General features: G+C 42.9%; 1 protein-coding gene across 1 annotated transcript; it reads left to right on the top strand.

Moving 5' to 3' along the window:
* Positions 1-5,720: 5,720 nt before the first annotated feature.
* LOC146631741 (mitochondrial S-adenosylmethionine carrier protein-like) lies at positions 5,721-26,379 on the top strand. The gene is made up of 6 exons (XM_085354834.1): positions 5,721-5,729; positions 5,835-5,879; positions 12,977-13,046; positions 15,795-15,859; positions 20,728-20,801; positions 25,970-26,379. The coding sequence occupies exons 1-6, from the start codon at positions 5,721-5,723 to the stop codon at positions 26,064-26,066; spliced, it is 360 nt and encodes a 119-aa protein (XP_085210960.1). The 3' UTR covers positions 26,067-26,379.
* The last annotated feature ends 1,249 nt before the right edge of the window (positions 26,380-27,628 follow it).

Here is a 27,628-nt window from a genome sequence, read left to right as displayed (position 1 = left end):
AAGCTGCAGGACCGGCTGGATTCTGCACATTCCTACGCCCGAGAGCAGCTGGCGAAGGCAGGCCTGCGCCAAAAGAGGAATTACAACATCACCACTAAAGGGAGGCACTTCCGTGCTGGGGAGCTGGTGTGGGTCTACAGCCCAAAGAGGAAGAAGGGACGGTGTCCTAAACTGGATAGCAGCTGGGCGGGGCCTTGCAGCGTCCTAGAGCGAGTGGGGGAGGTTGTTTACAGGGTGCAGTTGCCTCCTAGGGGGAGGATAGTAGCGCTGCACAGAGACCGGATGGCCCCCTACAGAGGAAAGTCCCTCCCCTCCTTTCCAGAGGGACGTGTACAGAGCATCCATGACCCTGCTCAGAGGGGCCCCCGACCGGGGCTGCGTTCCCCCCCCTCGGACTCTTCACCCCAAAGCCCCGAAGCTCCGCGTCCTCCTCAGGGGCTCAGGAGGTCAAGGAGGGAACGTAGGATACCGCCCCGCCTCAGAGACTGTGTCGTTCCCTCGGGGACGAGGAACTTATTGCTGGGGGGGCAGTGTAACGATGGTTAAGTGTTACTGGACAGTGACATGTTGGTTTTCTCTGCACACTGTTGTTGTTCCTTTAAGATTCATGTTTGGTTGGGCTGCAGGAAGTAGTGAGGGTGGTGTACAGGAAGGGGTGGGGGGACCTGGTTGTTCTGTGTGTGTGCCAGGCTGAAGAGAGGTGTAGTTTGAGAGCGCTTCCCCCTGAGTTAACAACCCGCTGGCTTATGTGCCGAATAAACGGACAAACTGAGACCCCAACCGTCTGGTTCTTGTGAACGTTACAGTACTATCTTCCAAACAGTTTAAATCAAAGTACATCAAATTCACACACTAATCTCATTGGCTAGTGTATTATGCTAAATGTCAGACGTATCAAGGCAAATTTTTAGATTTGAGTTTGGCCTCAAGTGAAGTTGATTTTGGAGTGCTAACCCACAGTAGCCCAGTAGCCCAGTTTCTAAAGTAGGAAAGCATTCAACGTTGAGGGCTGACATACTTTTTTTGGAAAGAAAGCTTTTGGAAAAAATAAACCATGACTTTCATCGCTTGGTTTGGCCATCTATACATGTGTCTGCTTGTCTCAGTATCCATCTCACTTACTATTTCTCTCCTGCTAAATGCTCATCAGTATGCAGAGGCTGCAGTATGACCTATTAAAAGTCATTTGTCAAATTGCAGCCAACTGGCCTGCCTGCAATCAGGCTCAATGTGAATATATTTTGACATGTGTTTTTCCTGCCCTCCGCTGAGTGCCTAAGGACCTGTGACAGCCCGGAGCCTCTCTGAATACTAATAACGTTAGGACTAATACAGTTGGCAAGGACACACACACACGTACACACTCAAAAAACACGAGCACTGTCAGCAGAATGACACAGCAGACGCAATCTCCATATTTGCATTATATCGTACCTGACAGTCACAGCAAGTGGCACTGTCACTTTTGATCATTTGTGAAATACATCAGCGAGAAAACAGAACGCTGCTCTTCATACACACATGCGCACACATAAGCAAGAATATGGTTAAGCACGCCAATGTATTCATACAAAAAAACAACAACTAAGGCATGCATATGCAGGATAACGGGTCTGAGTGAGGGCCCTGTTTGTTTGTCAGGCGTGGAGTCCTGTCCCTGGAGGATTACTTGAATGTACAGATGAGTAGATACTGTTGGGCAGTGCAGCAAGAGCTGGAAATACATCATAAACTGGAAGGTTTATGATCTGTTTTCTGGTTAAAATATTTAAATTATTTGCCTCTGCTCCTTAAGCATGTGTGTCCTTATTTTAATGTCGAGTGATACTTCATGTTTGTAGACCTCAACAACGTGATTACTGCACTGGGTGTGTTCGCCTCCATGGTTATGATTCGGTTGTAGCCCGTGCAGCCATAGAAGTCTACTGATTGGCTCAAGCTGGGGTTGAGCTAGTAAAATGTTGGCAAGCAGAGAAAAACCTCAGTCTTTTTCAGTGGACATAAACAATACTAGTTCTCAGCCTTCAGGGAAGTATTTTATCCCACTTTAACAAACAGCTACTCATTTGTGACTTCCATGTCAAATAAAAAACACAAGGAAACAAGATAGAAATGTCCTCTTTTTAATTAGCTCTTAAATTGAACCTTAATTGATGAGATAATGATGCGATTCTCCTCGCCTGTGTGGCCTGATAATCCTAACTTTCTTTTCCATTTAAAGGAATTCATTAAGTCATGTTTATTAGGATAATCACAACAGCCCTGGACCTTCCACACACATGCACACGTTAACTTGGCTTCACAGAGCTGAATAGCCCATGGTAGCTGAGGCATTATATGAGGCGGTGGGATGAGACAGAGTGAGCAGTTAGCACCGTGGGGGAGTATGGAGTTTATGCAGCTTGGCTGCCTTCATCCTAACCAGCCTTAGAATAACCCGGGATGCCTGCATGGCCTTGTGTTAGTCTAGCATGACATAGCTGAGGTCTAAATGTGCCCTCAACACTTGTGGCAGACGCGTCTGTAACTCAGAATATCAAAACCATGCTGTTTTTGCCCACTGGCAAACACTTTGGTAAAGTGTGCCATGAAATTTAGCACCTGCAACCATTTAAAAGCAGCAGTGCACAGAACAGTACACTAAACAGTCATTTGTTCAATATCGAGAGTTAAGTGTAAGATATTTTCATGAGGGATTAATGGTAATTTTGTTTTTATGCTACTTTTACTGTCCCTCCTTCACTTATAAAAGCCAGTTGGGCTTTTTTTTTAGTTTTTCCACCAGCACTGCAGAGGGCTAACGCTCCAAAAAAAATCTGTAAAAATAGTACTTCCCAACTTGCACAATGATCCAACTGAATAATAACAGTCACACATTATCCCTGAAGAATAGTCATAGTCATGTTTTCCAGAGGATAGCAGTTGAATATTTTAGGCCCCTCTTTATCTGATTACAGTGTTGTTGGTGAAATTGTGACTTATAGAATATGTTAGGTTTCTCTCACCCTTTCTATAACATGGTGCAGGTTTCAACTCTGTAACCCTTGAAACTGTTTCTGACTGGATGTGCTTGTTAGTGAGGGTTCCTCTCAAGAAAGACGTCCAACTGCGTCTGCATTGATTTATATCGAGGGTCAAAACTCATCATTAAGGGTACAGAGGAGGTCATCAGATTTGATCTTTATACGGGACAGAGTTTAAAACAGTTTGTCCCACTCAGCAGTGGCTTGAACTTTCACTTAGTTTGTGAGTAACAGCGAGTCAGTCAGGTGTGACATGATGTGCATGTCTGTCTTTTCCCAACAATGGAAAATAAATTTCTCTTCTGGGCTTTTTTTGGGTTTTTTTTTCCCCCAAAGTCTTGCTTGTGTTTTTAGTTCTTCTCCATGGTCTAAGAAGCAGAAGGGAAAGCAGAAACACATGTTCAGTCCCCTTTGTTGTTTTCAGCTTCCCATTCTGTCTCTACCTATCTTCAAAATTTATTCCTTCTTTGATCTCCTTCTGACACTACAGCAACCTCAGGTTAAAGCATTACAGTAGAAGTGCAGAACCTCACATTAATGCTGTAGAAACAACTCTATAGCCGTTAGCTCATATGCCCTCCAGCCTGCGTTCTTGATTTTGTAACTCAAGCAGACATTCTTCTAAATGTCACATGGAGTCAGGTTGGTACGTCTTCCCAGTTCCTCGGTTTGCCTCGGTTTAATGAGAAATTACTCATCGATTTTAATCAGACCTCATGTGGTTTTTCAGAGGTTTCATCTTTGCCGGGCAACGCGCTCAAAAAAACGAGCACTCCTCTCCAGCTCAGTGTGCCAGGAGTGTCAAAGCGAGCCATAAATCACCGGTGGATCATTCTTTCCAGATCCTCTGCTGAAGCCATCTGTCTTTGTCTCGCTTGCTCTCTCTGTCTTTGCACTCACTGCAACCAAAGATTTTGTATTTTTTGGATGAAATTTTGTAAATTAATATGTAGTAAAAAACAAAAAACCTTGTCAGTTGCATTTAAGGCTAAATTTAAACAAGTTTTTGATAATTAATGCTTTTTTCAGTTTGTAAACAGAAGTTACTGTCGCTTTATCTGTGCTGCATCTATCTGTGCCTTATTTAAGGTGACGTTACAGTAGTTTTGCACTTATGTGCACAAGAATTCTAGTATAAAATATAAATATAAAACCTGTCAGGATGTGTTTACTTAGGTTGACTCTCAGTTTACTTTGACTCATATCAGTACAACATGTTCCCCTTGCACTCAGCAGCAGTACCCATTACCCCTCCAACATCCCTGTACTCCCTCTTTCTCTCTCTGTCCGTCTCTTTTCCCAGCCTGGAATAGCAGAACTCATCAGGGTGGTAATAAAACACAGGTGCACTTTTATAACACTCCACTTTCTGGGGGCTGGATACCAGGCTTCCAGTATGTCCCAAAAAATTTTTTTTAGATAATCTTAGAGGAGTGAGAGAATTTGCTTCTGTCTGCACAGATAGACCAGATGGGTGAAGATTTCTGACCTTGCACATGCCAGGCCCATTTATCAAGGAAAAGTCAAAAGCCGCCTGCAGTATTTTCAGCTTTAACGCTTGAGTAGTAACTACACTAATGCAGAATTGCATTTAAATCTAAGGGTCTAGGTGAGTTCAGGTGTAGCTGCAGTGCCTGTGTGGGTGGGACAGTGTTATGGGGATTACTTACAAACATTTTACAAGCAGTGGAGTACAAATGTATCAGTAACAGCTCTAACCTGTCATGGATGTCTGGTTTTATTCAGTAGGTGTTTCTTTAAGTTTGAATCTGTACCCCTCCCACCTCCACCCTCCACCCTCTGCCCCTTCGTAATACTATCTCATGTTCTTTATTTGTCATACTTGCATTAGGTCTTTTATCAGCTCATCTCAGAAACTCAATTTCCTCCACTTAGTTGAATTTGCACTCAATTTGACAGCTTTATGTCTTTACTTTAATAAAACTCTGGGCCTCTATGAAGATCTTTAAAAGTCTTATATTAAACTCTTAAAAAGCAGATGCCCTTTAATTGAATCTACTTCAGAATGAGTGTTTATATGAGGTCAGTCCATTTGGACTAAGCTCATTAGGTGGCGTAAACACACTTGGTGCATTGTCTTTGTGCTTTGGCTGACTCAGTTTTTGCCAATGTGCTAACATGGTCTGATGGAACATGTTGGAGGGGGTGGTTCGGATGGATGAACGATCCTGTTGTATGTGTGATCAAAGCCTGATGACACAACTCACTGTCACTTTATTTATTTCTTCCTTTGCTTTTGTTTTTTCCTGTCTTGCCTGTCTTCGTCCACTGCAGGATGACAGGATATGTGCGCGTGTGTGTTTTCTCTATTTGTTTGCTTAGTACACAAATGGAGAAAGTATACTCGTTCCTATGTCTGTGTGTGTGTGAGAGAAAGGGAGAATGTGTGTGTGGTCTGACTGCGTGTCATTTGCACCTCGCCTTGGCACTGCCATCGATTTCTTTCCACTGTAACTTCCTGCCTGAGCCGATTTAGTCTTTCCAGCAGCAACACACACACTCCCACCATCCCCTCATCCCTCTATTCCTCTCTCCAACTTTGCTCCATCTATACATCCATCCATCCGTCTGTCAGGACTGCCAGACCACAGCCCGTCTCATTCATTAATCATCAGCACTGAGAAGGAACAAGGGAGCAGTCAGACGAGTTAGAGGAAATAGAGAAAGGTGGCAGGAATGACAAGTGTAAGAGATTAGAGGTTAAAGATGAAACCTGAACCTAAAGAAAATGAAAAACTAATGCTGACATAATGACGATGATTAACACTCTGCCTTCTTTCTTTTTTTCAGATCCCATTCTCTCTGGTTCAGTTTCCGCTTTGGGAATATTTAAAGGTATGCATCTATCTCTTATTTTATTCCCTTTTGCATCTTTATTGCTAATCTATTTTATCAGAGTAGCATCATTTCCAGTGAAAATTATGTCGAGGATAAATCCACTGTACAGTCAAAACTCACACATTTACAGCACGCTCACCCTCTGCATTCTCCTGTATCATTGTGGCAGGCCAAAATGGGACTTTGCACCCCGGTTTAATGGCTTGTCACGACTGTCATCAAACCAGCCTTTCGATTTATCACGAGCTCTGAGAATAGCCGTGTTGCTCTTCCTCTAGCTTTTTCTTGCTTCCTCTCGTCCTTAATGTCTTTTTCTGCCCCATGTCGCTGCTCTCCCCTCGCGTTTCACAGATAAAAAGCCATTTCTCTCTGAAAAGATGGCGTTTTGTTGGAGTGACATCATGTCTCAAGGGCGCGAGAGGCGGCCAGTCAAACATTCCATCAATGTTGGGAGCTAACGGCCGAGCGAAGGCGAACAATACGGCGCACAGCTGTGTGTGTATGCGTTTCTGTGTGTCTGTGCATTTGCGGGAGTTAGATTTTGTCGTTCACAAGTGTCTCTTTGTCCCTCAGTCAAAGGCCTCCTCTCTCCAGGCCATCTGGACACATCCGTTGGTGGAGAAATGAACTGCTGGAATCTGGACCTCTCCTCTCGAGCCGTTTTTGAGTTCTAATGGCAGACTAGCCAAGAAAACAGATGAAAATAAAAACCCAAAAAGCAATTGCTTAGAGGCAAGCAAGTTTTTACTGCTGTTTCTTCAGTGACCACAGGGATGTTCAAGAGGATTTCTCCAACAAAAATAATGTGATATACTTTTAAAAAATGCTAAACCGAAGGAATTTGAGACAGTGCATGTGTGTGGCATGGTTTCCCATCTGCTTCACGGCATAGTAATGTGCTGCGTTATGGTTTTTTTTTTTTTTCCTTTTTAATTTCACATGGAGGCAGCACAGCTGTCAGAGAGAAGGGGGGAAGAAAAGAGAGCCAAATGAAGAAAACCCACGACCCAGTGCTGTTGTCTCGTCGTAAAATGGCCAAGCATCTAAATATCTGCATATCACAGAGGCAGCATTTTGCAGACACAAGTAGTCAGGGAGTAAATCATGAGGGAATCGGTCACTACACTGAGATTTAAAGCTTCTCCACGCCAGATTTCAATATCCATGTGAATAATTCTCACGGTTCTTTCACACATTAATTTCACAATATTTTGGTTTTCCCGCAGTTGTTTTCCCAACAGCATCTGCAGAATAAAGTGCACAGTTTGCTCCATCTGTTCTGACCTCAAAAATAACATTAGCAAAACAGGAGGGTGTAACACTTTTAGGTTATGATTGAACACCAACTTAGACCCACAAAAAATCCAGGGAATGTGGAGTCAAAGGCATGATGGAAGCTCAAAACGAGCCAGTGAGATATAGCACTGTTTAAAAAAAAAAAAAAAAAAATCTGGAGTCATTTCTCCTCCTTACTAATATTTTGCTTCCAAGGAGCTATGCTTTCTTCTGTTCTTTAAAGTGTCTTGAGCAATAGTTCTCCATTCCTTGAGTTTCGAGGGATGAACCAGTGTTGTCTACATATAACAGATAACTTAGCAAAGAACCAGTCTATAAAAATAACAAAAATAAGTTTCACAGCCAAAAAATAAGTATTTTTGCTCCAACAAGAAGGTTCCAAAAGAGCTATTAGCTGAAAGCTTTATATATGTCAGCGTGGTGTAAAACGTGTCGTTAAGAAAATTCAGTTGATCCATCTACTGCTGCTGAAACTGAAATCAGATGATCATCAGATATGTGGACAGAGGAGGTCAGGAGAAAGCTACAGCAGTGAGTCTCTACAGCTGTCTATAAAGCTTGGTGGAGGCTTTGTCATGGTTTGGGACTCCAATCATCTAGTTCAGCGGTCCCCAATCTTTTTTTGAGCCACGGACTGGTTTAATGGCAGACAGTGTTTTCATGGACCGGCCTTTAAGGTGTCGCAGGTAAATACAGTGGTCCCTCGTTTATCGTGGGTGGGTGTTACTTTCTAAAAAATAACCTGCGATAGGTGAAATCTGCGAAGTAGCCAGCTTTAATTTATACAATTATTGTAGATTTTTTAAGCAATGTTCCCTCTAATTTTTCATGTGTCGGAGCGAACACACAAATTCCCTGAGCGGTCTCTTGGACCGCTGTGAGCAACATTAGACGTGTGCGCTGTGGTCACGCCAGCATCGAATCCATCCAAGTTACATGGTTTATTAAAATAATCTAATTACAGCATTTATGTTAGACTACTTTTAATTAAGTGCTTTAGCCCACTTACAATGAAAATTTAAAAAAAGAATCTTGTTCTTGACCTGTGCAGCATGTTAACACTATTGGAACTAAAAATAACTTGAACTCCAATTTATAAACACAACTTTTTTTTTTCTTTTTTTCTTTTTTTAAATAAAGCTCTGACTTGTATTATGAGTCTGTGGTCTTGGAGAGAGTCCTGTAACTCTCTGTCTGCAAAACACAGTATATCAGAATCAGAATACTTTATTGATCCCTGGGGGAAATTATTTTTTGTTACAGTGCTCCATTATAAACCAACATTAAGACAAGACAGACAATACACTAACTAAGAATAGTACAATATATATATATATATATATATATATATATACATACATACATACATACATACATACATACATACATACATACATACATACATACATACATCACTCATAAATAAATAGCTGAACAAGAAACATGTGTAGTTATAGCAGCAAACAGTGTGTTAAGTGGAAGCGTTGTACAGGGAGATGGCCACAGGCAGGAAAGATTTCCTGTGTCGTTCAGTGGTGCTTTTCGGTAATCTCAGTCTCTCACTGAACGTGCCAGCATGCAACAGCATAGAGGATCGCACTATAATGACCAATGTTGGGTAATTAATTATATAGTTAACTGAGTTATGCAAACAACAAAGTTTTTTGCAGCTGTTTACCTAAAAATGCAGCCAAGGCAGTGTTTTTAAATAAACATTTCAAACTATTTACAGAACAATCAGCTTGTTCTGACACACACAACAAAACTATTGACTACACTACACGCTAACTACACAAGATTTGCGCTAAACGTTGCAAATCTCTCACATCTCAAACCACTGCCGTCACTCCTAAAACTTCCCCCTTCCTAAACAACTAAATGCCATGTTGCCATATCATTTTTTTGATTGGTCAACATGATACATTTTTCCACCAATAGGAAAGGGTGGGATTTTTTTTTGGTTTTGTTTTTGCTCACAGGCGGAGAGTGCTTTGAGCGTTTTCCTTATAAAACAGTAAATATAAACAACATCTCCAATGGTTGTACACGTTGTCATTGACGTGGCTTCACTCCATATCAGGCACGCCGCTTTGCTAGCTGAAACACCGGTGTCTGCACATAAGGACGCTGTCCTAGCCTGTCAATGACGTTGATTAGCTGCGTATATACGGATGTGAATCGCATTATTGGCTGGACTATGGGATAAGGTGGTATCGTTCTAATCCCATAGTCACTTACTGACTAACACTGCAAAACAGAACTGTTAAAGTTTTAATTTTAATGTCATTTCAGGTTGGATTTTTTTTTTTGTGCGCAAAGCAGATTTTCTGTGCGCAGAGACCGTGCCAGCAGTGCGCAATTGCACACGCGCGCAGCTTAGAGGGAATATTGGTTTTAAGGCTGTAAAACCCCTCACTACACACTTTAGACACTTTTCTCAGAAAGGCAGGAACATTTTCACACTTTTCTCTCTTGTTTAAACGCTTTCAATGTTCAAACCTTCGTAGAAAAATAAGTCCAGTGTTATAGAATGAAACCAAAGGCACACGCAGTTGCCTTAGGGTGCAAAACGTTTCGTCGACATTGTTGTGTTTGTTGGGGAAACAACTTACAAACATATAATGTAACACTTCAGAGTCACACTGCTAGCGATCGACAATTTATGTAAATTTGACGAGCTGAAGCATTCTGTACTGTAAAGGAGACACGGCACGAGATTGACAGTGATTGACAACGGTCTACAGCCAATCAGGAAACGGAATACAATGCGCTGTAAGAAAAACGAAATCATGCAAAATTGCACCAAAAAAAAGTTATAGCGAGGGACCACTGTACAACAAAATAAAATGAACAAGACAAAAACTGGTATTTTGTAAATATAATAATAAACGCAAATTCACTGTGTAATTGTGTAACTTTATTAGCAGCGTCCTTCTGAAATGAGCCAACAACATTGAGAGTAACATCCTCCTGTCTGCCCCTTAATGCTGTCCGGTCGCTATGGTAAGGCGTAAATATTTCTTTCAAAATAAGACACACAACTACAACACGGGAAAAGACCCAGGGAAGCCGAGTTAATGATAAAAACCCTGAAAACCATAAATTTCACACCCAAGCCTCAACTGGTAGCTGGTACCAAACGACTCACGGACCGGCCCGTGGGTTGGTGACGGAACAAAATGCATATAACATCCAAAAAAGAGCTTTAAATGTCCTTCAGCCTTGATGAACTATTCCTGAAGGCTACTTAAGGAAATTAGAGGAAAGCTGTGTTGAAAATTAAAGGTGGTCATATTGACTTTCAAGCTTGCTACACTATATACTGTGTTTCCACTTCTGTTTTGCACATGTATTAACCCCTGCACCTATTTACCATTTTCCTAATAAGATATATTGGGGTTTTTTAAAAGAGGGATGGCTCAAGACTTTTTCACAGCATTGCATCTTTACTAAAGGACGTTTCCCAGGACAGAAATTCGAACATACACGTGATATACACAGACCCACCGCCCACTTTCCTGTGGGAAGGCAACCAGGTGCAAAGGCTGATCCTGACACAAGGGTTCAGAGGTCAAAAAGTTTGTTTTCCCAGGTTTACTCCTTATTATTTATTCATGAAACGGGCAGTAAGGGAGGGGGAGAGTCGGAATAGGAGAGAAACAGAGGAATCCCCCAGCGTGAGGCCTTTGATGTGGAAAACAAAATCTCCTTTTTAATCTGCCCTCTAATGAAATACACATGACATATCCTGAGCTCATCCACGGCCTCTGCCTTTGCTTCTTCCTTCTATCTTTCTCTTTGTGTTTACTTGTTTGTGTGTGCACACGTGTGCGAGAAAAAGAGTAGAATGAATTAACATGAAACAGATTCAACTTGTGAAGGAGTGAATAGACAGAGAAAATATTAGTAATCACTCCATGCTGTTGCTCAATTGCTCTCACTGAGAAGTAATCATTACTTGCAGCACCCGAGGCAGCCCAGCTGTCCACATGTATTTTATACGCAGGCTAACCTTGCAGAGTTGGGCTCCTCGCCATTTTGCCAAAAGTGGTGAGGGCAGAAAAAGAGACATCCTCCCTTCTCATCCTGACTTTAATCTTAAAACAGAAACATCAGGTGGTTTCACTCAGTAGCCACTCTTAACTGTGAGAGTTTTTATACACAGTAAGTACTTGGAAAATACACTTATCTATATAATATAAACAATATATTCTATTGATACAATTCTGGGCTGTTTTTTGTCGGTGTAGTTCGGTCTGTAAAATTGCAACGCTAAAATAATTTTCAAATCTTTTAGGATATTTAAGGGGAAGAATAAATATAGCTCCAATCACACAAAAAATCTAGTTTAATTACATAAACTGTTGTTGCATGCAAAAGTTTCCTCATTTCTGAGAAAATATAAAAAAAAACCCATAAAGTTAAAGATTCAACATTTCTTTGGTATTTGCAAATACTACAACAAAAAAAAGAAAAGTTTAGGGACTGTCATGGTCAGTTTTTTTAACATCTGCTTCAGAAAAAAACCTACTGAGGCTTTTCTTTGGCTGGTGAGTCACTCAGTTCTTTTGGGGGGGATTTTTATCCATTCTTACTGTATGAGATACTTGTGGGTTTTCATTTTAATTTAATTCAATTTTTTAAATGTTTATGTTGGATATTGTGAAGTTCATGCAAGCTTTTGTGTTTAGTATCATATAGCGTTGCTAAGGCTGTTGTTGGTTATGAGTTAGCCACACCTTAATAACAACCTAATTAAGGTGTTGTTTTTTTATTTTGTTTTTGTGGGGTATTTTGCATTTGTTTCACATTCACTATATGTGGAGACGTAACAGTCACCAAAATTCCTTGACCGACTTTGAAATTTGAAAAAGAACCGCAGGCCTAGTGCCTTGGACAGTTTTACCAACAACATCAACATTTTGCATACCAATATTCAACAGAACATTTATATAAAGAAAGCTTTAATTAGTATATTGGCCACAAAATAAATAAATTATAAAGTCATTTGTCTGAGATGAACACTTGTAGAGATTTAAAGCCATTTAGCAAATATAGTGTTCTAGCAGGCTAATAACATACTGTTAGCTTAAACATTTGCTAATTAGCGCTAAATGCTAAGTACAGCTTGAGGCTGTAAGCTGTAGCACCTTTAACTGTACTTAGTATTTAGTGCTAATTAGAGGATTTAGAATCCTCCCCACTATGTGTTAGTATGTTAGTAATACCTTTATAAGCGGTTTGATTTTAAATAAAAAATTTAGAAATCAAAGACAATAGTGAAACACTTCTAACCATCTTTTCATTAAGAATAAATCTGCTACTGTGATGTTCCATGAAATATGTAAAGAAGCATTTAAGTAGGGGTTTACTGACACAGCTGCTTGGCCAGTACATTGATTTTGAGCTCCTGGTGTAAAACTACTAAAGTGTCAGTATATCCTAATATAATTTAATAATTATACTGAATATCTGAGTATGAGATGACCTGTTGTACTAAGTATATTCTCTTGCCTCCCTCTTATCCCACACCATGTCTTGGGAAACAAGTAGCATGACATCACTGGGGAGAAAAGGCAACACAAAAATAGCTGGACAGCTCATTTCCCAGCTGTGGGCTCTAAACCCCAGACCAGACCAAGGTTCACAATATGTTTTCAATGTGTCTGATAGTCCCACTAACTGCAGTCTCTCTCTCTCTCTCTCTCTCTCTCTCTCTCTTCCCCCATTTTCTTTCTCTTTCATCATCCTCCTCTATCTGCAACCCTCTCTCTTGACATTTCTTCTCTTTCTCCCAGACTCTGTGGTCGTCGAGGCAAGGTCACACGCTCTACTCTTGGCAGTCAGCAGTGTGCGGAGCTGTTGCAGGTGCAGGGGATTATATGCTGTGCTGGGAAAGAGGCAGAGAGGGAGGAGGGGAGGGAAAGGGGTTGGGATGGATGGATGGACGGACAGATGGATGTTAGATAGGATAGGTGAATAGATGGGCAGGAGGGCAGCGCAAGTTTACCCAAAACCACATTATTGCAAGGTTTCTCAAGTGTGAGCTCTGCAGACAAATCCCATTCTCTCCTCCACCCGGGATTTGCTAAAGACGACTAAGGAGAAAATGAGAAAATGAATTCCAGTATTTTTCTTACACACAGATGGCATTAAACTGGCAGTCCTCGGTGCATTGATCCTGGATTGTTTCCACAACAGAAAAGTCACATTATCACAGTTGTCGGCTCATTCAGCTAGTGACTATTATTCCACTGCAGACTTTATTGTTCTGTCTTGATCTGGGTGAATGGGATATACAGACAACCAGAGGAAAGGACGGGAAGCATGAGATGGAGCCGTTTCTGGCCACGCGCCCCTGCAGCGCTGTGACATCCTGGGCACTGGAGCCTAAGCTGCTTTAAGAAAGGGAGAAAGAGATTAGACAGTTTATTAGAACAAAATTCACAATGAGAATTTTTTTTTTTAAATAAATGAGGTACGGATGCACCTTCTTTATCCCAGATCTGGGAAATTCTTTTGGTTTGTTTTTTTACAAAGATTTTACAAAATTAAACTAAACAAAACATTTTCAGGAGGTAATACATTTTACTGCATGTTGTTTTTGTACTAGTTGTAATTAAATGTAGGGTTTCAATTCATTTGGAGAATAAATGGAACTCTGAAACACGACAGGCTTATACTAAATAGAGTTTGTAAAACTGATTCTCTGTTATCATTTTAAAGAGTTTTGCTTGTTTGTTTATTATTTGTATTTATTATAGTGACTTGTCGTACTTGGAGTTTCAGTGTAACCAGAGAGAGAAATCTTGACCCGGGGCCATTTAAAGCGGCAGCGCTGTCCTTCATGGAAGAAAATCTGCAGCAACATCTGTCTTTCCACCCAGTCTTGCATTTTTTGAGATAAAAAAATTAAAACCTGAATGTAAAGACATATTTCAGCAAAAGAACAATTCTGTAGTTCAGTCTGTGGAGCATTTATTGGACTTTTACAGCTTTCAGTCCATAACTCTTAAAATGCTACAGCATGCCAGACAGGACAGGAAGATGGAGGTTAGGTGATCTGGGGGCGTGATGCTGAGATTGAAGTGTGACTGATTTAGAGAAAACACACAACACAGCACCCTGAGGAATTGGGACGTGGCCTTTAGCCATCCCCCATCTGGGCTGTGGTCTCAGTGAAAGGAAGATTGTAGATAGAGATGCTTCAAAAGAAACAAGTGTGACAGTGGGTGTCATTTTAAAGAGGAAACCCCGTTTGGATTTATTGAAGGATTTCTGCACGAGCTGGCTTGAACCTCTTGTGCAGCTAGTAATTGTGAATGATGTCAAATTGCTGCACCTAATTCCTTGTTTCGTTAGTTCCTCATGAAATAATACAAAATCAGTGGATCAAGACTGCACTGTTCACTATATGCAAATAGTATTTGAGTATTTAAGCAGTCAGGCGGCCTGGTCATTGGTTTGAGAATATGTATTTGTAGAGAGAACAATGTGGGGTGAAGGATCGGGGGGGCAGGGTGCTGTGGGTCCAGGGTAGGAGTCAAGTTCACGTCCCTACGTGACCAAGCTGCTGTCCAAGAGGGATCCTCAAGTTTCAGTCACTTCCCCTAACATTGCGCTTCACACTCACTCTCTCTCACTCATACATAATCTGCTTGACGCTGGAAATGCTCACACATGCGTGTTTAATCATCCCAGATATCTCTATGAGTATCCTGCGTTGATTTATGGCAGCTTTCAGCCTGTGTAGACACCATCATATCAGTCACCTTCATCACCTTCACGTCCCCCACTTACCAAGTGTAGATTATTTAATTGAGCGCTAGACATGTGAGATTATTTATTGGGATGATCGTAGTAAAGCATGCCACAGTAAGACAGCTGTACTGTTTTATTCTTGAACTTATCCCCCTCCCACAGCAGAGAACAAAAGCCATCTATTATAATTAGCTATTAACTATAAACCCTAACGCGGTTTTCCTGCAGCTCCACCTCACTTACAGTCACATTGCTCCTCAGTGGCCCATATAGATATGTTTACCAAGAACAGTTGCTATGTTTGTGTCAGGGCGACACACACGTAACACACACTTTCTCAGTTATACACACTCTTCTGCTCACTGGAGGCTGCTCTGGATTTTGCTGCCTATCCAGCTTCCAACTTGGAGTGTTGGGAGGGAATTTGGGGTGGAACGTCTCTATAAAGCTCACAGGAGTGAGTGTGTGTTTTAGGGGGTCTGCGTGGCTTTTTTTTGCATGCATGTGCATGTAATCAGGTGTGTGTGTGTGTGTGTTTATAGCTCAGGGGAAGACGTAGGCTGGACGAAGCTGTAGAAAAGGGGGTGCTGGGAATAGAAGCGCGTCTCTGGTTTTTGTGGTCTAATAACAGGGGAAGGTCTGGGACTTGGAATATTATGATTTTATGAACTTAATGGAGTTGAGGGCCAATAGTTCTTGTGTTTATTGCTGAATTAATACATTACTGTAACTGTGGTTAAGTAATTGGTCTCTTTTATGGGTTTATTTTTAATATTTAAAGTCTGTTCTGAGAGCATAGAGTAAAGGCCTCTTATGTTTTCACTTTGCTGAGCGCGTTTGTGTGTCTTTCTGTAGGTGCAGTAGCCGCGCTTGTTACCACTCCTCTTGACGTGGCAAAGACCAGGATCATGCTCGCAAAGGTATACACACTTTAAACACGGCCACACAGCACAACGCCTCCTCTGGCAGCGAATTCATAAACACTGCTGTCAGGTGATGCCTCGCAGGCGGGGAGCTGAGCGACCCCCGCAGTGGTCGTGAGCACGTTTTGACAGTGTCAGCATGCAGGACCGGAGCAGGCCGAGGTAGCGCCGGGACATTAGTGACACCTGTGTGCACATATATCACCTCACCTGGAATATGGACCATTTCGGGAACACGCTGTTTGTGCGAATGGTTAGTGTTAAGAGTGCGGACATGTTACTACTTCAGGAGAATTTCCATCCCAAGGCTGCTTGTCACTGAGAGGTGAAGCAGAGGCCCATTGTCCCTCCGGTTAACTCTCCTACTATGTCCGTCTTCCAAGGCGTCCCCCCCAAAATCCTCGTGTTCTGCGAATCCTCCTCTTCCTCCCTCTCCAAGCCACCTTTTTTCTCTTCTGGCTCGCTCTAACTGTATGTCTGGCTTCCCTCACTTTGTCCTGTGTGTGTGTGTGTGTGTGTGTGTGTGTTTGTGTGTATAAAGGGTAGTGAGTTCAGAGTAACCTCAATCGGCCCCCCACAGACAGACACACACACACACACACACACACACACACACACACACACACACACACACACACACACACACACGTGCACACTTACACTGTCCTTGGAGAAGACACAGTGTTCCATTCCCACCCCGTCCTAACTAATGAGACACTGGAATTAACATAAGACTCCGACAGTCTTGATCTCTGGTGAGAAGCCGTTGGCTGTAGGTGGAACACTGTGTTACAGAAGCTTCCTGTAAACATTATCTGAAACACAGCTGCTGTAATTTAACCACCAGCAGAGGACTTGGCCTGCATCGAGTTTCAGTTATAACTTTATAAGGCCAAGTCTTTGATTCACTAAAGGCGCCACAGGTGAGAAAAGGAGAGTGAAACGAGAATGTGCTGCTATGCCGTTTAAAGCGCTTCTACTTCCTGTTTAAAGTCTGTCCACATCCACTTTACTACAAGGAGGATTAAATGTGTGCATCTCAGACTTTCATTTTTTGTAATTGAACTCAAAAAATGTAAGCTTTCATATATGCTATATTCATGACATGTAAAGTGAAATAACTTCAAGCCTTTTTTGTTTTAAATTTTAGGATGATGGCTTGCAGTTCATGACAATCAGAAACTCAATATCTCAGAAATGAGTGATTATTAATTTCCGGCTCTCTTATACAGTGTGTCTTTTGTCTTGTCTTTCTCCTCTCACGCTCAACTGGTTGTGGCGGATGGCCTCCCTGAAGCTGCTTCTGCTGGAGGGTTTCTTCCTGTTCAAAGGGAGTTTTTCCTTCCCACTGTCGCCAAGTGCTTGCTCACAGGGGCTAATCTGATCTTTAGGGTTTTTTCTGTATTATTTTAGAGTCCTTACCTTACAATATAAAGCACCTGGAGGTAACGGTTGTTGTAATTTGGTGCTGTAGAATTAATATTAATTTGAAGTGAAAAGTCTGCATGAATCGTTGGACTTCAAACACCTTGGATTCTGTGCCTCTGCATGCTTCCTCCAGACTCCAGGACCTTTGTTTTTCAGTAAAGTAAAAATGTGCTTTGATCTGAAAATAAGACTTTGGGCCGCTGAGCAGCAGTGGTTGTTGAAGCTTGTGCTTGTTCCTGCCACACTTTCCCCTTCCAGTCCACTTGCTTTTTATTCTTCAGCACAGCACTCTACTAACATCCTACACATGGAGGGTGTCAGTGATCATCATCATCATCTGGACAACGGTTAGGTCAGCAGGCTTTCCAATCGTGGCGGCGTGCACTGAACTACCTTTGAGTATAAATACTGTTGAATTGTAATTTAGTCAAACTTTAAATGAAAAATTCTAATAATTTGAGATACTGGATTTTCAATTTTCATGAACATCAATCGCTAAGCTAAGCTGCAGATTTTTTTTCTCCAGTAACCTCAAATCATTATGTTTAGGAGTTAGGAGAAAGTGATAATAATGCCAATAAATGTCTATTTATGATTAACAGTTTAAAGCTGTGATATTGAGTTTATATTCACCAACCTGGAAACAACAAATCTTTGGCATTTTTTTTTTTAAATTACTGAAAACCCCCCCCAGAAAAACATCATATTTAATGGCTGTGATGTATTTCCTGTCAGCCAAATTAGCAACCAGTGGTCCCGATAGTTCTTAAAGTGGTGCTGAAAATGAAATTGTAAACTATTTTTTGTGAAAATTATAAATTATTTCCTGTGACATCAGAATTTATACTGTCCCGATCAAAAGATCAAGACCACTTGAAAAACTGCAAAAAGCTATATTTTGCATGGTGGCTTCCAAGTAGAGCTTCAACATGCAACAAGAAGAAATGGGAGTGAGATACAACTTTTTTTTTTTTTTAACATGCAGTTTATTGAAAACAACACTTAAACTGAAACAGGCTGTTTTACAGCTGATCACAGGTTTAGGACCACATGCATTTAAAAGGCCAAATCTGTGCAAAAATGTGGATTCATTGTCATTTTCTGTCAGGTAGTCACACTGTCATGACGTTCTGATGGCAAAGGCAAAAAAACGTTCCCTTTTTGAACGTGGTTGGGTTGAACTGCATAAGCAAGGTCTCTCGCAGCGCGCCGTCACTGCTGAGGTGGGACACAGTAAGACAGTTATTTGGAATTTCTTAAATGATCCTGGGGGTTATGGAACGAAGAAGTCAAGTGGAAGACCCAAAAAAATTTCACCAGCACTGAGCCAGAGGATCCAATTGGCTGTCAATCAAGACACCGGACGATCCTCGAGCCAAATTAAGGCCCCATAACCATCAGACGGCATCTGAAACTGAAGGGCTTCAAAAACAAATCTCCTTGAATGCCACAGAGCTGACTTTTGGACTTTGCAAGCGAGCACCAAACATGGGACAATAAAAGGTGGAAGAAAGTTTTATTCTCTGATGAGAAAAATGTAACCTTGATGGTTTCCAATGTTACTGACATGACAAGCAGAGATGTTTTCTATGTGCCACAGCGGAGGGGGCGCCATAACGGTCTGGGGTGTTTTTTCCTTCAGTGGAACAACAGAGCTTCAGGAGGTGCAGGGGCGTCAAACGGCCGCTGGCTATGTCCAGATGTTATAGAGAGCATCCCTCATGACTAAGGGCGGGTTTGGTCCTAAACTTTTGATCAGCTGTAAAACAACCTGTTCCAGTTTAAGCGTTGTTTTCAAAAAATGTTTTGTCTCACTCCCATTTTTTCTTGTTGCATGTTGAAGCTCTACTTGGAACCTTGTTAAGATCCAACTATGCAACATACATTTTCAAGTGATCTTAAACTCTCATTTTTAGGGGCTCAGGTTTGGTGTCGCTCGGTTGGCTCCTTGTGGGTGACAAGTCCAGGCAGGAGCGTTGAAGAAAGACAGACAGAGCAGGGCTCGTGTTGACTGTGGACGCTTTAGATCCGGGCTATGGGGGGAAACTGGGTGTTGGAACTTGTCACATCAGTTTTCTTCCCACAGGACACAGAATGAAAGACTGGCGTTGTACAGTATGCAGCCTAGCGCAACCGAGACCCAGGCAGGCCGACATCCAGGGCACAGCTGGAGGAGCAAAGCCCCTCCAGGACAGGACTGCCTGCAGCAGTGGCAGCGTGCCTGTTGTACCACAGAGCTGCCTCATACCTCCTATGCTGCTACCGCACAACACTGGTCTTCTTAGAGTCGGAGATTTCTGCCTGTTCATCACAGTGCTGCCATCAGTGTCATGTTTACTAATATCCACTGAAACCAACTGTGGCAAAGACAGGAGCCAGTGCAACACTTTATAGAGCAGCCGTTACTGTTCAGACTTTTCACAGGAAGCATAGTGGATGCCAGAAAACCCAGAAAAACACATCAAGAAGCACTTTTAAATCTTATATTTGGACAACAAAAAAACACGAATCGGGAGAAGAAACTCATAAACTGAGATGCATAAAGATATTTTTGTATGTCAGCATAAGTTAGACAGGGACTGTGTGTGTGTGTGTGTGTGTGTGTGTGTGTGTGTGTGTGTGTGTGTGTGTGTGTGTGTGTTTTGGACACCCTGTTCCTCCATTCCCTCGTTCCACCATTCCACAGCAGTAAAGGAAAAGAAAACTTGTCAGGCCAGAAGAGGAGGGGGCGGGGGTGGATTCATTTCTCAACCACCTGTCTCCAACAGAAACACAAGAAATAGGGGTGTTTTTCCCATTTCCGTGAAGAAAAGAAGCATGAATCCTACTCTAGATTTACAGCGGATGCTGCAGACTGTTTCCTACATGTTCAACAAGCTGCAGCATAGATCGCTGTGCGCACACCAACACACAAACTCCTCAAGCCTGTGCTCAGCTCCCTCCTGCTTATTCGAATCTCACAACTGCCTCTTCCATTTTTATCTTCCTTCCTTTTAAACTGAAGCCACCCACCATCACTTAACCCAATGTGGCCTTATCGTGCCGCTCTCATACCCGTGACGCTCCACGCTGATGGATTCAAAACTCTCTGGCCAGCTAATCCGTTTAGTATAAATAAAACGACCGGACTGGCAGGAGGAGAGGGAGACAAGGAGAACTTGTTGAGTGTGTTTTTTTTGGGTGGGCAGCTGGTTGGGTGTGTTTCTGAGCGGGTGCTGGAGGTGACACCTGCGCTGACACAGCTGTCCATTAGCAGAAAGAGGGGGGAAGGGGAGGCTGGAGGAAGCTGGGCTAAGAAAGACTAAACAGGGTGTCTGTCTGAGGAGCAGGAAGCACGGGAGACAATTTATCAGTCATCGCACCTCTATTTGTGCTCTCCAGGTCCCTCTTTCTGTCTCACTCACTCACTCACTCTCCCTCTCTCTCCCTCTCTACAGGCCGGCTCAACCACAGCGAGCGGCAACATCCCACTGGTGCTCTACGATGTGTGGAGGAGTAGGGGCATTGCAGGGTGAGTGTGTGTGTGTGTTTGTGTGTGTGTGTGTGTATCTTGATTTTGGTGAAACATTCAAAGACCCTTGTGATTGTTTAAAACCAAACAGCCTCTTTACACAAACCATTTTATCCCAGGCCACTTTAGAAAGCTCGTATTTTACATGATTTGATTTAACCCGGCTCCCGATCCCTCGCGTAATCAAGTTTGATAGAGCGGTTCCTCCAGGGAGCGTGAATTTACAGCCACGGCTGAAAAATGAGCTGTATAAAAGCTTTTCCTGACGACTTGCTGCAGCGCCTTATTGATTAAGGTGTTACGAGGGGCCAAGTGAAAGGGTTTATTTAAGTGTTTTGATGTGTTTATGATGCGCACTGGACAAAAGGCCAGGTCTAATGGGGTCCACAGAGGGCCGCCAGCACTAAAACAAACCCTCAGTCCCGGTGAGTAATAGGCCTGCTTGTGTACAGGCTGCCATCGCTTAATCGGGATGCACCCCGGCGTAGTGCTCGCAGCAGATTTGGTTTGGGGCTGGGCCAAACGCTAGTAGGATAATGCTCTCCACCCTCCCTGACTCGCAAACACACGCACACACAGGCAAATTTTGTGTTTGTTTTTAGCAGACACAGTCCTGGAATCCAATCAGAGCCAAGGGTGATTCCCTAAAAACCTCTTTCAAACATTGGTAACACTCTGGGCATCATTTTTAATAAAGATCACGTCTGAGACTTGATTAAATCTCAGTGAGCTGATAGTTGGCAGGCCCCCGTGGAAAAACCCTAACTACAAGTCCCACTGTCCCTGCTGGAGCACAGGAGAACTGTTTACAGCCTCCAACTCTGCAGCACATGGAAATCTTTTTTTTGTCTCCCTCTTCTTCTCCTTCTACTCATTGTATCATCATCCTGGGCTTAGCTGTGTCTCAGCTGCACCCAGAGAACAAGGACCATGAGCTTAAAATGACAAACACTTTTTTTTTCTCCTTCATGATGCGATGTAACCAGAGAAGGTGAAGAATGAGAACAAAGAGAGTAGCTAAGAGACACATTAAATGCAGAAACAAAGGAGAGTGTTTAAAAAGTTTTTTTTAAGTACAAAGGGAGGAATGGGGGGGTCTGTTTTGGCCCGGTGGCCCGGTGGTTGCACTGGTGCATGCCTGATACAGATTGCTGGGGCTTTAAAGCTGTAATTATGGTAATAGGCCCAATTGCTGTGTAGTGAAGCTCTAAAGTGCTTCCATGTGTGTGCCATGCCCCAGAGAGCCCGGGTTAGGAGAGAGCAGTGCAGCTCACTGGCCTACCCCACTAACCTGCAGGATAACCAAACACGGCTATGAGTCATGTCAAAATAAACACTAATGGGCAACATGTCCTCGAGGCTCTCTGATTGGCTCCTTGTGCAAACCAGAATAGAAGAAAAGCAAATAAGTAACACGCTCTCAACTCACACACAGAAACCTGTGGTAAAGTGCAATTGTACTTTACTGTTATTGGTCCTGCAACACAGCATGAACGGAGTCGTGCTGTGTTGCAGGAAACAGTAAAGCTGTGCTGCAAAGACACAATGATGAGCAGCTGTCCGCCCATCATTTAAGCCTGTCCCTGTTTTTGTCTCGTAAATATCTCGAGGACTCCAGAACATTCTTGCTTTAGATAGGATTTCTGGGAAAAGGTGTCTGTCTTCTTCTTTTGGAGTCAAACTTTTCTTAGGCGCTGCGCTGAGGAAACACAGAAGTGATTAAATAGCATTTTACAGACTGTTGTTTCCTTCTGCAACAAGTGGGGAGAAACCATGTTTACTAGAATGCCATGTTAATTCAGCCTGTAGCACAGGTGTTGACTACAGAGGGAGTTATTTCCAAGGATTTATCAAATACATGTAGCGCTCTGTCTTCCAGAATTCCTCAGCCACGTCTCAAACTTGTTAGTTCTCACGAGAACTGAACAGTATTAAAGAAAATGTCACTTATTCTTTTTCTTTCTTTTTTTTATAGTTTTGGACTCACACAACACAGAAAGTGCTTGTTAGAGGCTCAGTGGTTTGTGCTATTTGTTCAGATGAAAAATGTCCACCATCACTGCAGTTATAGTTATATAACAGATAAAGATAACACAGAGGAAACAGGGTGACTACAGATGAGTAATTTGTTTTCCAGACACTGATTATTTAGTGTTTTTTAAGGGAAAGTGTGCTCGAGTCTGTTTTTGTCTCTGCAGCTATCGTCCACTTTTCTACACCCACTCCCTGCTAGAAGGACATAAAAAAGATTGATTTTCCTCAGATTTGTTGAAGACCCAAACATGTTAGAGTCGGTCCTCTTTCCTCTTAAATTTATCCTTTCAAAGAGTTTCCGAGGACGGCTATTTTTATTTTATTTTTTTCATGGAACGCATTCTGTCTGCCAGAAATTTGCTTTCAGATACATTTGAAGATTTCTCCCTCGCTCTCTTCTTAAGCAGCACCGGCATATTTCTTCACCGCAACCAAAACATTTTGCGTGAGCTCACGGCGGTTCCTCCATACTGTCCTGCCGAGCTTTGAAACTATATTTAGCCCGGTTCCTCGGGAGAGGCGATTGGCCGACAATAGGGGGATGACGGCTCTCTGTGAATGGCCAGGCCGTGATGTCGAGGAGTCCCAGGGGGAATATTTGAGCTCCGGCTCTGCTCTGACGTCCACAGGTGGGCCTGATCCCAGACAGGAAATGTAACGGCAGCAGAGAGCTGAGACAAAACATGAGCGCTGAGTTTAAAATTAGTTCATTCCTCGCAGCGCGGCTATCGGACCATCACATGATGGAGAAGGTTGAGTGGAATACACAGGGATCTGTGTTGTCATTAGGCGCTCCACCTGCCCTCTGTTACTTCTGTCAGTGGGTTTTGATTAGCTTTGGATTGTATTTGATATCAGGGTGTAAGCAATGCACAGCACTCCCCCGGTGCAAGCCTGCGACTTTTGTTTCAGCAGATGGTGATAGATAGCCGTGCCGAGATGGAAAGAGCACGTCAAAGGGCAGGGCAACAGCCTCTGACTAATGTCCCGTGTTTATTTGCAGCAGTTCGGTTCATGCTTGGATAAACACACTTGTATAAGGTCTCTCACACTTCCAACTTCCTCTCGGTTTCACACACTTATCAAAGCCAGCCATGCAAAGCTAAGCCGTCTGTTGAGACCGGGCGACCTAGGCCTGGAGCATTCTTAAAGGTGGAGTCGTGTGAATGGTTGGGATGTTTGGAAGATCCCTGGCATGCTTGGACACTTGTATAACTTTACAACGGACAACGTGAAAATATCATAAGTAGGAAGTCTGTCATGGCCTCTGATCTCAAATTTCTCAAAAGAGCTGCACTTAACTATGTGTGTGTGTCCAGAAATAGAAGCTTCATGTAGGGCACTGAAAGGAAGATGACAGAGCTTACACAGAGACTGTTGTAGGAAGATCTTCTGTTCCACTTGAACATGCAGGGCCGATGGTTAGGCACAGTAGAGCTTTGAGCTAAATGCTAACATCAGTATAGTAAATGCACAGCGGAGCGCCGCAGTAGCTGTGTCATTAATACAGCTTTTTTTTTTCCTCTAATAGTGAGTAATAGCAAATCTTGGACTGGGTGGCTCTGCAGCAGAAGCTGGTGTGAAGTTCTGAAATGTGATATGGAAAATAATCTGCATACTTTACCTCTCAGTTGCTAGCTGGAAGTCCTGTTTTAATTTCTTCTCTATGAAAACCTGAAACCTTAAAAATGTGATGCCTAAGCACAAAACCGGCCTGGTCAGGTTGCCCAGAAGTTGTCAGCTCTTCAGAATTATTTTCTTTCTCTTTTGATTTGTGCGTGTGTGTGATGTATTTGCATTCAAGAAGCATTTTTAAGGCTGATGAAAACCAAATTAAACTTTGCAATATTTCAAAAGTTTCTCTAGAAATGAAAGTGGACAGGAACACAAGTGCCAACACACCCACACGGATGATGAATGGAGACAGACATGTTGCATGCGTCGACAGTTTTGTTTTTTTCAAACACGTGCGCGCGCGCGCGCGCACACACACACACACACACACACACACACACACACACACACAAGCGAGCACAAGCACACATCCACCAGCACACAATACTTCTCATCTGGCTTGGACTGGGCCAGACCTTGTGAGCGTGGGGGCGTATTGGCAGACAGAAGGTGTTGGTAGGCAAATGCACTGCGAGAAAGTCAGACAGAGTGAAGCGGGGGGGGGAAATAAATGGAGAGACGGACACAAAAAGCCGGATGAACTGACAGGACCGAGTGAGCACGTGTCTTAGAAGTGCATGACGCAGCACGAATAGGAGTCAGAGGAGAAATCCCCAAACAAGTGAGCCAGCTGAGGGGGACGTCGCTGAGCGGAGAGACAGAGAAATGGATGGATGGACAGCAGAGAGACATGTGCAGATGTCATCTGGCCATCAGTCACATAGAGAGAGAGTAGAGAGAGCGAGAAGGAGGTAGGTGGGGGGAGTGAGAGCTCCAGAGAGGACTTGGGTGGAGGCTTGAAGCCTAATCCCAAAAACAGCTGTGTGTAGCAGGAGGTGGGGGGTATCTTGGGAGACTCTTATGGCCCATCACATCCTTTGACCACCACCAATGTTAGCAGCTCCTCGTTGAGCCTCGGTCGCTGTAACACGGGCCCCAGCCTTTGCTCTTTGTGAAAGTGGCTCACTAACATGGCCTCATGTTTGAGGCGCTCTCATCGACCCCTCTGCACCCAAACACCATGCAGAGCTGGACACGAGACGCTCCGGGCTCCTCCTTTCACAGCGCTTTTTCATGGCAGTCATTTAAGCTGCAGCACACTTTTATGAGAGTTGATCACACGTCTGAGTGTAAGAAAATCTAGTCCTTCCTCTAACCACGCCCTTGAAATACGGATGAAGTGTGCTGCACAAAACACCAAGTGTTCTCTTTTTTAAAAAACATACTCTAGCTCACAAACAGGGTGTCACGAACAAGGCAATCTTACGTTGTTAGACAGTAAGCGAACATTAGTGGACTGACATTTTGCTCTTTATATTGAGGACTCCATTCATCCTGCACAGAAGCGCTGTAGATAGTCTTGTAGCGTCTCAAATGCATTACTGTACCGCAATTTTGACAAATGCTGCAAAGATATCTTTTTTTTAAGAAGCACATGTTGCTCTCTCCCCTTTCTCCAGTCTGTTTGCTGGCAGCATACCAAGGATGACCTTCATCAGCGTGGGCGGTTTCATCTTCCTCGGAGCCTATGAGAAGGTCCGCCGCACTCTGCTATAGCAGCACGACCTGTGACTGTCCTGAGTCCTGACCTGATGGAGAGAACCAGAACAGCAGGGAAATCGTCTCTGGAAATGGAGGATCCAGCATCCTGCTGAGTCCTTTGAAATGAGGCAGAGAGGAGACGCTCACGGGGATGACTGCATTACCCAGAGTGCCACATTCATACTTATTGATTAGGCACTCAAAACATCACAGAATTTTTTGAAATGAAGCAACACTGTATCACCTAGGACAACGCAGTCATTGTAGTCGGCAGTGACTGGGACCATTTATGTTTCACGTGTTTGTGAGAGAATGAGTTATGTGATTAAAAACGGTCTTTGTATCTTTCGAGTGAGGTTTGGGGCTTTCTTTGACTCTCTGGAACTCTGCATAGTTTAATGGTCATTTTAGCGTTTTCTCCTCTCTATTGGACTAAGCCACCTGCTTTAAAGACCCACCAGAGAGACACAGCACTATCTCACCATTGTTACAATCCTGCTGCAGCAAAGCTGACCTCATCCACATGCAAAAGCCTTTTTTTGTCCTTTTTTTCTTGTAGAATCCCAGAACAGTAGAAGCCTTTTATTAACAAAATCACGCACTTTGTCATCTCCGGCTCTTCAGATCTTTTATTTATGAATAGATCAGATTTTTGATTCGGCCACTGCTTAAGCATTTTGCTGTCTCTCTTATAGGTTTGTGTAAGGCTTTTTTTTTTTTAACCTTTTGTTGACCTCCTTCACTAGTATCAGTGTCTCTTTGGAACTCAAATGAAGTTCGACTGAACAGCAACCAAACACTCCAGATCTGTTATCTGCTTATTTTGTAAAGAGAGAAAGAAGGAATGGGCTTCATGGGCTAGAAACCTGCTTATAAACCAGTTGACTTGTTGAGTTTCTGAAAACGGGGTAGTTTGCATAAAAAATGGCTGCTTCTCTGAAATTTTGCACTTGCTTAACATCCCCATGTTTTGATGTCAAGTGCTGCACATTAGCGGTGCTGATAGGCAGTTATAGAAAGCCATGCTAGCTTTTCCTCTTATGGCAGTTGTATGTTGTGGGACGCTCTGAGCAACTGCATTCTCCACAATGTACAAACATTCAAGTCAAACAGAATTAGAGTAAGTGATCGACCTGATTAGAAGTCATGAAACTGGTAAACATGCTGATTTTGGCTATGTAAATCACTTGTGCTCTGATACACTCACTGAAGGGATCAGCACACCAGATTTCACAAAGAAGCTTCATTTTCTGCTCTTTCATTTAAGCAGATGGTTTTGATTTTGTTTGCTGAGGTTGTGTGATATCAGCGGTCCAGTCCCACAGCTGAACCGATCTGCATGACTGGATCAAGCAGAGGTAAGGCCGTGCACATTTTTACTCCGGCTTTGATCTTGTTTATTGGAGCAGCGGTTTCCAACTCCTGGACCACAGAAGTGTTGCGCGACCCGGCCACGAGGACGAGATATAAGAAAAGTTTGGAAATGAATGAGAGAATCTCTGAGTTTAATTTAAATTGTTGCGTGATGTGATTTCCAGTGTGGCCTTTTTAAATTTTACAAGTATTCATGCACCCCC

The sequence above is a fragment of the Diplotaxodon limnothrissa genome, linkage group LG5 (assembly GCF_057381915.1).
Source record: "Diplotaxodon limnothrissa isolate DT_005_m linkage group LG5, D_limnothrissa_male_GT1.1, whole genome shotgun sequence".
Lineage (NCBI taxonomy): Eukaryota > Metazoa > Chordata > Actinopteri > Cichliformes > Cichlidae > Diplotaxodon > Diplotaxodon limnothrissa.
The sequence above is the reverse complement of the archived record's forward strand: the minus strand, read 5'-3'. Positions and strand labels throughout refer to the sequence as shown.